At 41.9% G+C, this 15,445-nt stretch overlaps 1 protein-coding gene across 1 annotated transcript in view; it reads right to left on the bottom strand.

Moving 5' to 3' along the window:
- The window catches only part of LOC126419604 (uncharacterized), a 1,338,018-nt gene extending 1,324,497 nt beyond the window's left edge, over positions 1–13,521 (bottom strand). Inside the window, exon 1 of the mRNA XM_050086792.1 lies at positions 13,432–13,521. Within this exon, the coding sequence (XP_049942749.1) occupies positions 13,432–13,521 (90 nt within the window). The remainder of the gene's footprint in view (positions 1–13,431) is intronic.
- Positions 13,522–15,445: the final 1,924 nt, after the last annotated feature.

Genomic DNA, 15,445 nt, shown 5'->3' with positions numbered 1-15,445 from the left:
TGTACACACCACCCATTTAATTCCACACATCAGGTAGCTGAATCTGTACATCTATTTTTTAAAGGAAGAAAATATTAAGTTGTAGTTATGCACCAGTTGTAGGTGCCTGATTAAAGTGCAAATGCTGGCTGTTTTATGAAACATCGCGGTTCTTTTCCATGTCATAGATGATACTCTGCCATCCTGTCATTGCAGGCATCACTGGGACCTTTTCCTAGACTGGAACCTAGACTCTTGATCCATAAGAACCAAGACATAAAAATTTACTCTTATACTTAACTATTTAGGGCTATTCTACATGTTTCTACAAAAGAAACTTAATAATAAAAGCCAACAATACATGGAACGACGAGTTATATCCCGCCACGAGCGAGAGCTGTGCAAAGGGCCTTGTATACTAAGATTTTCGAGATGATGTCGCCGTTTCCCTGGAGGACTTTCGAACTTACTTGAACGCTAGACAATTTCACAGTCCTCTTAGTCTATATAACGAGTGTGTCTAAACTTCCCTTAAAGAATTTGAGGACAGCTTCCTTAGATTAAAGCAAAAAAAAAGTGTCTAGTACAAATGGACTGTAAAATACGTACCTTAAGAGCTATGAGCAATTGCCTAATCGATACTGTGAAGCACTTCGCTTCTACAGCAACCTCTTTCCTTTCCATATTTTGAGAGTAGGTAGTATGGACCAAAACAAAAAAATGCTGTTAACATGGACACTAAAATGCATACCTTTGGAGCTATGAGCACTCGTTCAATAGAAGAGATGTATTTCACAGCAGCGAGGAAGAACAAATGGTCATATGTATTTTAGAACCAGTGTTTAGGAACCCGTCCTCAAAGTCTGTTAAGAGTATTTAGTTACACCCTATATATTGCTTTACGAGAATTGTGTGTGTGTGTGTGTGTGTGTGTGTGTGTGTGTGTGTGTGTGTGTGTGTGTATGTGTGTGTGCGTGAGAGAGAGAGAGAGAGAGAGAGAGAGAGAGAGAGAGAGAGAGAGAGAGGGAGATCATGCACTGTCATAGTGTCTTTTTTGCGCAGTCCGTCGCCGTGCTAGTGAGTCTCGTCCTCTTTCCGCTGCATTCATTTGTCACCTGTTCTCTAGGGCTCACGAAACCAAACTGTGGAATAAACGTTATGAGAACATTATGAAACGTCTCTGCAGAATTCCGTATGGCAATGAAGATTACCAAACACGAGTGTTTTTATTATTCTGCGTTTGTGGCCACTGCAGCCTATATAAACATCCTTATAGACTCACGCAAAATTTATGCCACAAAGCGATCCGTGTGTCAAACTGCTGTACGTAAATTAGGTGCCATATTTATCGGATGCAAGCGATTATTTTTATCCACGCCGTTTCAAAAGTGTCGTCCGATTAGCCCACTGTTTTGTTCCGATACCAGTTTCAGTCACCACCACGTGTTTCGATTTATACTGGGGAGGAAATATGTGACAGAATTTGCACTCATCAGCCACCAGGACGGCAGATTTCAGGTAGTTTTCGACGTACGCCTGAAGAAGGCTTAATAGATCTCTAAGTTACATCGTATGAATTTTACGCAGAAACAGATAACACAATTAACACGATAGTGCTAGTCACCCATTCAGCTGCCAAATGGTTGAACGATGTACAGTATCGTTTAACTCATCCACTTGGCGATATGCCGGCCGTTGTGGCCGAGCGGTTCTAGGCGTTTCAGTTTGGAACCGCGAGACCGCTACGGTCGCAGGTTCGAATACTGCCTGGGGCATGGATGTGTGTGATGTCCTTAGGTTAGTCAGGTTTAAGTAGTTCTAAGTTCTAGGGGACTGATGACCTCAGATGTTAAGTCCCATAGTGCTCAGAGCCATTTGAACCATTTTTGAACTTGGCGATATGGCCTTTAGGAAAAAAAGACCTCGCTGTCAATCGCGCAGTAAACGAGAAAAGTGGAATCGAAATGGAAACAGAAGATTAGAGTGTCACCTGACTAAGAAGGTTAGGTCTACCAGTCCAGTATTTTGGCTAAATTAGTCAATGCAGAAATGAACTCGGCAGTTACACCTTCTATCATGTCTCAAAAACTTCAGTTCTCATGTAACCATACCTATTACAAAGTCACGGTTGCACGAGAACTAAATCTGAATAAAAGGACTTCATCTCCCACGTGTCATTCCAACTTTACCTTTGTGATGGTATGAAGTCTCAAATCGTCCCATACGAATGCTGAGATAGTTCGTACAAATATTCCATGACCGGCAACATCCCATTTCCTTTACCATTATTAACATTTGTAAATTTAAGTTGAAGTAAGTTTTTGTTTTGTGTGTTTATTATTATTATTATTATTATTATTTGCAAACGGCCTTGCCGCAGTGGTAATACCGGTTCCCGTCAGATCACCAAAGTTAAGTGCTGTCGGGCTTTGCTAGCAGCTGGATAAGTGACCGTTCAGGTCTGTCGAGCTCTGCTGGAAAGAGGGATGCACTCAGCCTTTGTGAGCCCAATTGAGGAGCTACCCGGAAGAGTGGTGTGTTGACCCCATGCCTCTCCATATCCGCATGAAGTGACGACTTCGATGAGAATGACATGGCGGTCGGTCGACACCGTTTCACATTCCGAAGCCTGTTCGGACGGAGTTTAGTCGAGAATTATTATTATTAATTATGCTTTGTTATTTTTGCTATTCTTCTTTTTATCGTAATCTTCATTTACTATTTCAACTTTTCTCTTTGAGAGATTCATGTATATGTCATGAGGTGTGCCATGTTATTGAGTCAGGGATCCGATGGGAGACTATCGAGTTCCCTCCTCCTACTAGTTTCTGCGTTCTGTATGTAGTAGTACGCTTTGCAACAAGCAAATAAGTACAGAACCTCTTCAAAATAGATGTTGAACAAATGTGACTATATCTGCGCTACTGCTAAGACTGCTCCTGAACACAGGCCTAATGGCAAAGCATTTCCTCCTACTTCGAGAGAGGTTGACCCTCGTGAAATTTTACTATAACGTACCCTGATGCTAACTGTGGTGCAGCACGGTTTACATCAAAAGATTGCGATCCCCGTCTGATGCCCTACCACATAATGGTCCAACATTCCTGCCTCACAGACTCATTCTCATAATCATGCCTCCTATTAACACTGCTTACCATTGCTCGTGAGTCGCTTATTATTGTTCCGGATAAATGTCTAAAGGAATTTATATTTCCTTTATTATTAGAGTTGTCTTGACTAAGAGAATAAAAATGAATGTTAAACATGATTAATATTCTGAATGCCAGTGTCAGATAGAACTTCACTGCTACGGGTGCAGTACATTTAGTTTTATACACTATTTAATGTCATTATTATATTTAACATTCAAATTGTCCTTCATTATGGCTTTTGCAGGGTATACATACGATGTTATTTCCTCCGTCTTACTGATTTATTCGATATCTGAGCACTTGCAGATGATTATTCTGCTTGGTGACAGATCATATATGGGACGCCAATAGCTTGTACTGCATAAATATATTTTTCTCAACATTGGGAAACATGTTCATCTAGGTATGAAAAGATCTAATTTTCTGCCAAGTCTTCCTGCATTATGGCAGAAGGAACGTTCAGCTTCTCGTAGCCCTATTACACGTCCTTGTTCAAACTCAGTGAGGTGTAGATAATGGCGTCATTGCCGCCTAACAGGCATTCGTGACTATCAACAACTCGCCACATCCAATCTCAAAGGTAACTAATGATCATGTATTTAAAGCAAACCTGATTAGCATCCTAATAGTGGCTTGGTGACAGATCTCTGCTATATGTAGACTCTCAAAGACACTTCCTAAGTAACACACTGTAGTGGGAATCTCCTGGTCTCTTGTGTGGGTACATCCTTTGTTGATTATGCGTGAAGAGTTAAAATTGTGTAGCGGACGGGCACTCATATACGGATTCCTACTTAACGTAGGGAGTTGTTGCTAACTGCACTATCGAAGCACACCAGATTGACTGTTTCGAAGCTTCTGTAACATACTGGCTGTCTGTACATAAAGCACTCTAAGAGATCTCTTTAATTGTTATTATCCTCAGTTTGCACCTCATCTCAAACGTAGGGCAATCACAATTGTCGTTATCAATTAGATTAAACGGCAGTTGAAGCTGGAACTGGAGAAACCATATAATGGAATTCCTTTACCAGTCGATTTGGCTGGTTATATGTCACAAACATCTAGCATTGCCTCAAACGGAGAAAGAAATTTCTGCCGGTATTCGGTTTTAATACATAGTAATGAAATGCATTATTCACCATTCAAGAATTTAAATCTACTTCATAAAACATTACTTAGCACAACTGCTCCGATTATAATCAAAACAGATTTCTACAAGTTCCAAACCTCAATGGTTTTGTTTCTAAAATTCCTAGACTTATAAGTCCTTCAAAAAACTTGATTGCAGTAGTGCTACACTAATCATTAGAATTTTTTCAAATCATCTAAATGTGACTGCTAGTTCCATCACAGTTGGTGTCATATAAACGGACCCCAGAAATAATGTAAGCAGTAGGGCAACAGGGTTACCAGTGCATCTTGTTATTGCGGGTTGCCTACATCAGAGGCAGATATGCACTCAGGGGCAAACCAATTGTTCTCCATTGACTGACAGGTCCTTAACCTATTGTTCCCCACCCCCTCCCATCTCCCTAGCCCAACCTCTCAGTAAACCTTCAACCTATCCCCTCCCCCTCGCTGCTACAGGTACAGTTTCAGGTCTGAGATATTTGAATAGCCCCTCTCACTCTTATCAATTTGATTGACTTCTTAATTAAATTGATCAATTAATTAACCTCTCCCCTTTTGGTAAACCACCATCCCCTACCACCCTCCCTTCCAGAAACTGGTGGGGAAAAGACTCAGCTGAACAGTCATTTGGAGGGAATTCGATTGCAGCATATGAAATATTGTTAAAACAATTTAGACAATGTATAGAATATTGTTTAATTATTTATAGCAGTAAATGTAATATTTTGTAGGGAGCACATTGTGCTATGTGGGAGCGATCTAGATGCTTGTAAAAGAAAAAAACTGGTAGCCAAAATCACAGAAATTATTTTTATTTCATGATTACTGATTTTGGCGAAACTAAAGCCACCATCATCGGATCTTAGGACACATACAGGTTACAACATCATGGTGTATATGGAATATTGCTTAAACAATTTAGGCACTGTGTGGCATATTGTTTATTTAAACAATTTATAGGATTCAAGGCAGTGTATGGAATATAGTTATATATTTTTAAAAAATTCAGGGAATGATACCCCTCCTCACCACCCCATCCCCCCTCGCCCCCTCACAACCTTCTTATACACTCTCCCCTCCTCTCCCTGAAAATGGTCGCTGTGCAGTGGCGAGAAAGGATCTGATGAATTATATATTTTTTATTTATAGTATATATTGTTTGGTTATAATAAAATCACTCATGAAGTATATATTGTTTATTTATAGCACATATTGTTTATTTATAATAAAATCAGTTTGTGGGGGGTTAGATTTCTCTTGTTCATCATTCTCTGCTGTTTGGAAAGATGCAGGTCTTGTAAGAAGTAATTAAATCGACCGCCTTTCTTTTTATTCCAACTGCACAAGGAATACTGTCATGAAACACACATCACACATAATTACACAGTTAAAAATCTTTCGATCGTGAAGCACGCACCACCTGACGTTCCCTCTCCACTGGACCACACAGAAGGCCACTGCACACGCTCTCAGGAGTTGGTATGCACTGGCAGCCCCCACAAAGCGACGACGCAGCCGTCAGGTACCGAGCCACGCTGCCGAATCATGCTCGGGTGTCAGTTCTGCTCCCAGGTGGCGGCATCTCTTTCATACTTGACACATGAGAAATACCTGTCAAAACGAGTGTCTACCTAGACACCGTTGCTGGCGCCATGACACATAGCCTTCGTCCCTGTGGTCCAGCGAGATGTTCACATAGCATATCACCCTCAGCAAGATGTTTGCATAATGGCTCAGCCTTGCAGACACAGCTGAAAGATTCTGAATGTTATTCTTACATCACAGGCGTATGTAAATAAGAGCCAAGTCTACCCTCTGAACGCGCTATAGAAAAGTGTTGGAATGCTTCACAGAATAGCACAGAATGCATTCTCCCTACCGATCCTAACGCGGCATCTGAGACGCCTCCGGCTGCAGATGTGTTTACTCAGCCACCATGCGTACCTGCCGGTCCATTGCAGGCCTAATTGACAAGTGCGAGATGTTTGTGTAGCATTTGCAGCTAAAAGGTTCTTAATGTTATACTGACGTCACATGTCTATGTAAATAAGAGCCAAGTGTACCTGTTGGAAATAGTAAAGTGCTGGAGAAATAATTAACAATCGCTTTTGCAGGGGCTTTCGGGATGCCTCAACTTGTCTGGATGGAAATTCTTTTCCTAACAGAATAGCCCAGAATAACGCCAAATGCATTCCTCCTGATTGTCCTAATGTGGCACCCCATACAACATGTGTTACCCTTCCTGGAAATCATTAAGTCCTGCTTTCAACAAACATCTCCAAAATGCAAATGTTGTCACCACTATGTATAGGTTCCTATGTCACAGTACAAAGGATGTCTTGCTAATGAATGGAGCATTCTGATAGGCTCTTACTGAATTTACGCACCAAATTACTGGTGCTGCCAATGTGGAAGCACTGTCCGCGTTTTTCTTTCTGCAGACGAGACATTCAGCGGCAAAATTATTTTGTACAGATCGCCATATTGCACTGACAGTTAAACCCAGAAAAAGTGGCCTACAGATCGTCAAATATGGAAAGGCTTTTGCTCAATTACACTGCTCCGCCAATGAGGACAGAAGCTTGAAATTAGAGCATGGAATCAATCTCCAACCTCGCAATACATCACCGCGTATCGTGTCGATGTAGTACACATACAATTCGTATACTGCAGTGTATAAAATGGCACCTTTTGCGTGATGCATACAGCTATCGACCGCCAGACACTTGTACATACACTGTGAAGACAGACAGCATAAGCACATGCACTGTAGGTATACTTCTCCCAGAACTAGATATTTCCCATGAGGTCAGGCGGTCATCCACCGACGGTCACAAGTCATCCACCTCAGTGCACTGAAGTCACTCTCAGAACTGTTGTACGAAGTTCGGCTCCTTTCCCCTCGGCACAAAGGCATTACTGTTTCTGATCCTGACCTGATTGCTTGCTTTCTACACCCCTCTCCAGACTCCAGGATTACAAGAACACATGTACTTTCATGTGGTTTGCTAGAACATTATACCATTTACACGATATTTCTCGATATCAAGCACGTAGCAGTATCGCTTGCATAGCAGTATCGCTCACACAGTATAATTCCGAAGATATAGACTGGAAATTATTTGTCCGCAGCTCGTGGTCGTGCGGTAGCGTTCTCGTTTCCCACGCCCGGGTTCCCGGGTTCGATTCCCGGCGGGGTAAGGGATTTTCTCTGCCTCGTGATGACTGGGTGTTGTTGCTGTCCTTAGGTTAGTTAGGTTTAAGTAGTTCTAAGTTCTAGGGGACTGATGACCATAGATGTTGAGTCCCATAGTGCTTACAGCCATTTTTTTTGGAAATTATTTCTCTAGAAACCCGAGGTGGAGCGTGGTGAAAACGACTGAGTAACTAGAAACTTATCCCGTCTGCAAAGACCTTTACGTGAAAAGTCGAAAAAAATAGACAAAACTCATACTTCCACTCCTAAATACTAATGTCGATGATTCCAGATCATCCCCATAATTTACAAACTCAACTAAGGTGTTTCTCATGTCTAGAGAACCAGAAAACATGTCTTCCACCCGTCTTTCACCCTTTAGATGTACACACCTCAATCGATGTTCCCTCAATTAAATAAAGGCGCAAAATGTGAAGAAGCAGTCAACCGGACAATTTACATGGGAGGGAATAATGGTTCAGCGCAAAAACATGTCCATATTGAATCATCTCAAATTTCCATGCGATCAAGAAAGCTATCCAATACATGCTAAGTATTAGATCGCTATTCGGCCATCTAGAAGACGACATGGTTATGTCAGCTACATTCCAGCATCCCAACAAGCCTTTCCATTCAGATGGCTGCTGCCGTTAACGGGAAATGTGAATCATTCCCACCACAGGCCATCGCAAGTGTGGCCCAGTCCCGTAGACAGAATTGTCCTACAAAACTGGCTACATACATATTCTATTGCTATACTTATAATTAAATGTTGCAATTGTGGACACTCGACAATCAGCGAAGTATAGGAAATACACCCAGCTGTGGCTGTGGCAATAGAAATATCTGTACCATTCTTATGACTTGACATATTCTTCCCTTTGTTATCACAGTATTCCACGTCAAATCCATACCTTCCTTACGACTGGACATAGTCATTTCCTTTGCACATGTCGGAACACAAATACATACTTTATAAGCCTGATGCTCAAGGCGAACCTATCACGCATACCAAACTACTAAGTATAAAATTTCGCCAATAACTGATTGCTGGCAATATGAAATAATACTGAGCGAAAATCAACTATGGATGGACATGTCTCATGAGTTTCTCTTGCGAGTGGTACCACTGTGTCTTAGAAAGAGAAGGATAATCGTCTTATGAACTGTCAGATGTTAGAAAACATGATCGCAACAACTACTGTATGTTACTGTCACAAGCGGTCTTGGCACTGCAGGTGCACACAAGTATCCATGTTAAAAGCTGCACCAGCTTTGTAAATTGAGGTATGGCATTACCTCCAAAGGAAGTGGTTTTTCCAGACAAATACCATGACACTGAATATAGACGATGATCGCCGGAGTGTATATTATCAAACCAACAGTGCGGTTACATGTCGCTGACGGTGCAACCTGGTAATAAAATTACCTAAATTAGAAAATGATTCGGCTAAGGAACATGGTATAAAACCAATACTTACAACTGCCTCATGCTGCCCCTACATATTTCTCCAGTATTTGTAATGCATTCTGTGTTGATGTCACATCAGGTTTTCGGTGGTATATCAACTGAGTTATAGACAATGATTGATTGAGAAGGATCACAAACAGTAGATGGTATGCTGATTGAAGTATTAAGTCATGTACACTAGCTGTTCAGATCTCTAGTGTTACGCTCTCTGGTAGAAATGTTGATTGGTATTTGGAATCAAGTCTTCCATTCAACCACATGCCTGCATCAGATCCTGTGGAGAAGTCCTTTAATGATTACAGACACTAGTGAATCGTATCTCTGCCACTTCCATATCCCGAAACGAGTCATCTTTTTTGCACCTATCAGCTACAGTATAATTTTAGATAGACCCTCTGCCTCTTGCAACTGCTGATGTTTCTGCAGCTTTGTGCATGAGATCGTTCCAATTTAAGTGGGAACTGAGTAGAAGTCGGAGAGAGTTGTAACTACCACCTTCTGGAACCCCTGTAGAAACAGGCTAAGCTGAGTTACTGCAACAGGACTGTGTTTTGACCATTCAGTGGAAACAGGAACATGTTGTCACAGCTCCGCCAACAGCGTACGATGTGTAAGGTCAGTGCCAAACGAAGCCTGCAACTTGAGGTAGTACAAAAGACAGTACGGGAACTGGGAGAAAGATGAGGATTTTGCTACTGGGTTGTGGTGCGTGCCCAAACAACAAACAAGTACTACAGTCTGAAACAGATCTGCGTCCCTCAGGACCCATTCATGTCTGTCACCTCAACATGCTATCATCGTTATTCAATTACGAACTATAAATCTCCACTAACTTCATCCGATAGAGAACTTGATAAGATTTTTACCGCATCTTTCTGCTCCCATACATTGAAAACAAATACCGTCTGCATGCTGGCATCGAGCACATGTGTCGATTCTATTAAATATACAGGTATTGATCCATTGCACAGACCAGTGTAAAGTGGCATCACCTGTACTGTAGGAGGATGATCGTATCCCATAAACTATACTGTAAGTCACAAGATACCCTCCCTGTGACCCTGTGTTGCTGTGTGAAACATTGTTTTTTTCTGCTGTAACACCCTTTGTACACTGCCATACATTTTGTTTTTCCTGCCATGACTTCGAAATCTGTGTCGGGTTCTAAATTGACATTATCACGTTCTGATCCATTGCTTCTCACAGCAAACTAATTGTCGCACAGTGTAAATCAGTTTGTTACTGCTGCTACCAAACACACCACACACACTGCATGATTTTAAATAAAAGACAGTTGGAAGAGTTTGGTGGCATTGTGGAGAGTTTCCAAAGTGCTGTCCAAAGGAGATTGACGACCTCCACATTTAAACTCATCTGTCACAGTGACAGAATAGCTGAAGGCTTTGCATTCTGTTTCAAATGATTCCTCATATTGCAGTCATGTACGCGATCACTGTTTCAGTGCTAGCCATCACCAGAAGGTGTTGCCCCTACACCAAAATTCTTTCTCCATCTCAAACAAGCGATGTCAGTCAATCATTATGTGGTAACCAACAGCGTATCAGTGGATAGATGGAATGGAAAAGACACCGTCGATGTGCTGTAATAATAAGCATCACAGTTGATAGTACGAATAATTTTAGCAATTTTACAGTAATTTCAACACCAACCAATGATGCAACAGCATGTTTCCCAATTTCAGTATCATAACTAAACCCCCCTCCCCTTCTCTACTTTGTGAGTGTCATTTCAAATGTACATAAATGGATGTGCAGTACGTCCATTCATTGTTAATTCTCAAACACATACATCATCAAAGAATACCAGACAGCCCTCTACATATTTCTAGCACCTCGAACATAGTGCATAATTTATGATCTATCTCTTTGCGGATGGAAGTCACAGAACATTCTCGCAGTCTTAGGATAAAATTAGAGACTGAAAGGCCCCCTTGCACTGTCTTTGACCACCCCATCCTGCAGCACCATTACCAATTTAATCTGCAGCTGACCAGAAGATGACCACTACATTCCGTGTCTCACGAATGAATGGAGGTAGCTGAGTCCTCGTCCATCTAAGTACACAAGATTTCTCCAGATGCGTCCATGTCGAGGAGGGTAGCACCGCTTACTCGTGTGTAGTAACAGATTTGAAACTGTTGTGATGTGATAACAGACAGTTAAGAAGAATAAGAAACGACTGGTTTTCGTGCATGTTGGAGCTCCAGATGGATGGAGTTTGGAACATTTTTACATAAATCAAGCACGCTGTCAACTCTTAAGTATTGTTCTAGTGTCTGGGATCAGTAACTAGTAGGTATTGGTAAGAGAGACCATAAACACACGCACTCCTAAGCCTACAAGGTTCCGCACATAAAACAGGCTATAATGTTAGATTTCTCCAGTTTCCGACCTATTAATCATATGGAATGTAAAGCTGTTAATATTCCATTGTAAGAAATATATTTTCAGCGTATGAAATACATCCTTGTTGCAGGTTTCTCTACAATAAACTACGGCAACAAACTATAAAATGAAAACATTACTTCCTTAAAATATCGATTCTGTGTGGTATGTGCACAATGTAGCTTTCCAGAGATGTATAGCGTCCACTGTTCACATCCAGTCATGGTTCAGAAATTATACTATGCCAGCATCAGCCCTGTATAAAATGATCATTAGCAACGGAGAACACCTCTTAGAAGGAAACAGATAAATACATAGCAGCAGTTTTTGCCATGTGAAATTACACGTTGTGCCACCACTAACTCTCTAAACAGGATATCTGTCTAGCAGATGTATTCACAGGGATTGCAGTGCCTCGCAAACTCCTATCACTAGCTTAGAATCATCTTAGATATGAAACTGAAGTCTTGGTTTTATATTCAAGATTCGACAGGAGAATGGAGTACATCGCATAAATCTTCATTCGTTTAGAAGAATGTGTCACGTTTCATCACACAAGAGATGAAAGGCATTTGATGACCAAAAGGTTTATTGTTAACGATCACAAGTAGGCACTGCTCTAAGGCCCACACAGAACACACATTGTATACGTGTGGTGTGCGTACTGTAAGACCTTCGGTACACACACCATCAGATTATTTGACTTGTCGCTCTAACGAAGTAGGCGAGTGTCAGCAATATGTCTTGTGGTCTTATCGAGGCGTGTTTATCTTCTGCCATTAGGTCAGACGATAGAAATGCCACTTGCACGCTTAGAGTAGCAGATTGATGGTGACCAACTTTAAACAGAACTTGATTAATTTTCAGAACTTGATTAATTTTCACACACATTTATTAAAATAATAAAAAGCGTAGACATTACGTAACTTGATTCTGGATGCTATGTACAGGAACATGGTAATCTTATTAGGAGCAGACTGAAACTTGACTATAGACTGGTACAGACAAATGCAGACTGGTACAGACTAATGCAGACAAATGCAGACTGACTAATCGGAGGTCTGCACACTCGTTATAAGACCTCACACATTCAGGTATCACTGCGCGAGTGTGATCCGCTAGGAGAAAAGGTTCTACGTTAGCAGCAATATCGTTGGCTGCGTTACATATTAATACGCGGATCGGCAGAAGCAGAATTTGGTCCATCTCTAAGGCAGCGCCATCTCGTAGTGCGGAGACAGACGAGCGCTGCGCCTGCGCTGTTGTGCTTAGCAGGGCAAGCTCTAGTGGGAAAGTTGTGTACGCGCTGATTACATGGAACTAAGTACACAACAATACGAGTCGAATACAGTGTATGTCACACTACTGATGCATCCTGACAGAACATCGAAGAAAATGCTCAAATGACCTGCAGAGACACCTACCCCCCCCCCCCCCCTCTCTCTCTCTCTCTCTCTCTCTTTAGGATTTTAGAATCCATCATCGGTCTACCATTAAATCCTACCTAGTTACAACTCCATCTCAACTAACCATTCCATCTACTCTCTGCCATCCTTTCATGCAGATGTAAGTAATTTAGAGGCAGATGGTTCTCTGTTTTTCCTGGAAAGCATCAGAGACAGCAGTCAATTCAAGTGTATCACTATTACCTCAATAGACATACAGTAAAATGCTGCCTTGACGAAAAAACTGACTCTTTCCCCGGTTCCCGATGTTCGTATTCCTCTTGCTGTTGCATACTCGTTCCCAAGTACAAGAATTCTTCTGCGCGAACCAGAAGATACGCAAGTACATCCTCAATTTTCCAGCATTTCGGTGTATTTTCTCTCAATTTATGCGTATTTTCCATCATTTTTCGTAACTTTATTGATTTCATGTTACTTCTATCTGTGCGGTCATGACATGACATCTCATCCCGTGTTCTAAAATTGCTTAGATATGTAGTACAGTCGACAACACCTAGAGCAAATGCCCTAATTTTTTTTCTTGTCAGGAGGCATAGTATAGCGCTCTACTCTATTGCATCCAGTTGCCTCCACCCCACATGTTCCATATTTGCAGTGCGTTTGCTCAGTTTTCTGTGTGTCTATGTACATGCATGCGAACTGACACGTGAGTGTATTTCGGCAGCGGGGTTCGGCAGCTGATGGCCGCGTCGTTGCTCTGCGGGGGCCGCCAGCGCATACCGACTCCTGTGAGCGTGTGCAGTGGCTTTCTGTGTGGTCCAGTGAACAAGGGCAGTGGGCTGTGCGTGCTTCGCGATCGAAAGATTTTTAACTGTGTAATTACGTGTGATGTGTGTTCCATGACAGTATTCCCTGCGCAGTTGGAATGAAAAGAAAGGCTATCGATTTAATTACTTTCTACAAGACCTGCATCCTTCCAGACAGCAGAGAATGATGAGCAAGAGAAATCCAACGCCTGCAAACTGATATTTTTTTTATAAATAAACAATATACGCTTAAATTTCCCTTCATGAGATCCTTCCTCTCCACCGCACAGCGGTCATTTGCAAGGAGAGGAGGTGAAGAAGTGTGGGGAGGTGGTGAGGCAGGGGGTGGCGAGGAGGGGTATCGATTCCTTGAAAAAATTTTTAAATAAATAAATTAGCTATATTCCATAGACTGCCTTCAATCCTATAAATTGTTTAAATAAACAATATTCCACACATTGCCTAAATTGTTTTAACAATATTCCATACTCTGCATTCAATTCCGGAAAAATTCTCTCACTAAATAAATAAACAATATTCCATACACAGGCATTAACAATTAAACGACATTCTATACATTGTCCAAATTATTTAAACAATATTCCATATGCTGCAATCGAATTCCCTCTAAATGACTGATCAACTGAGTCTTTTTCCCGCCAGTTTCCGGGAGGGAGGGTGGGAGGCGATGGGGGTTTACTAGAGGGGAAGAGGTTAATTAATTGATCAATTTAATTAAGTAGTCAATCAAACTGACAAGAGCGAGAGGGTCTATTCGAATAACTCAGACCTGAAAGTGTACCTGTAGCAGCGAGGGGGAGGGTATGGGTCAGAAGTTTCCTGACATGTTGGGGGAGGGAGGGGAGGGGGGGAAACAATAGGTTAAGGACCTGTCAATCAAAAGAAAGGATCCTTTTAGCAGAACAATAGGTTAAGAAGCTGTCAATCAAAGGAGAACAATAGGTTAAGTATCTGTCAATCAAAGGAGAACAACAGGTTTGCCCCTGAGTGAATACCTGCCCCTGATGTAGGCAAACCGCACTAACAAATGCACTGTTGCCCTACTAGATCGAGTACCATATTCTGCATTGCCTTCTAAATTGGCACCCCACAATTTTATAACATCACAACAGCAAAAATAGTTCACGTGTACACGTCTAGTCTTGTCAGTGAGCGTATCACGCAGCGACTTTTGGACGCGGGAATCCGGCAGTACGCTCAGATGATTTTTAACGTGGCTGCCTGAGACCGGTCGGGTAAGATGACATGGAACTGCCGGAGTCACCGATATTTGCTCGTAAAGCAAGGTCCGTGTAAGTGTATAGTGAGCTGGTTGAAAGAAGCGGCTGCGTGAGTCATGTGAGGCGCCAACGTTTATTGCCTGAGGTAGAGGGACTCCTGCACAACCGGCTGAGCGGGCAGGCAGCGCCGTGGGCCGCGCAGCTGCGAGCTGCACCGGCCAGCTCGCCTCGGGCCTCACGTACATCACTCCACGCTTCATTACAGCAGACCTCTCTGACAGCAAGTGCTATTTCAAAGCTTTAATCCGCATTTGTCGAGGCTGTGTCACAGAGTCCTAGAATACGCCGTAATGTACTCAGAAATTTTTACAAGAAAAAGGTAAACTTAAAAATGTAATAAATTTGAAAATCCATAATTAAAACCATCATCTACATCTACACCCATACTCCGTAAATGACTATGAAGTAGATGCAAAAGGATACTGCCCATTGTACTGCGAACTAGCTTTCCTTCCCGTGCCTATCGCGTATGAATCTCAGGTAGAATGATTGCTCAAAAGCCTTGTCTTCATATCAGGGATTAAGTAGGCTATACTTCTAAATCCTCACTTAATATTTGGTCTTGAAACTTTATAAAGCTCTTTACGTAATATAC

This window comes from Schistocerca serialis, chromosome 9, assembly GCF_023864345.2.
Source record: "Schistocerca serialis cubense isolate TAMUIC-IGC-003099 chromosome 9, iqSchSeri2.2, whole genome shotgun sequence".
In the NCBI taxonomy this organism is placed as follows: Eukaryota; Metazoa; Arthropoda; class Insecta; order Orthoptera; family Acrididae; genus Schistocerca; species Schistocerca serialis.
Note: the sequence above shows the minus strand (reverse complement) of the source record. Positions and strands in the feature narration are given on the sequence as shown.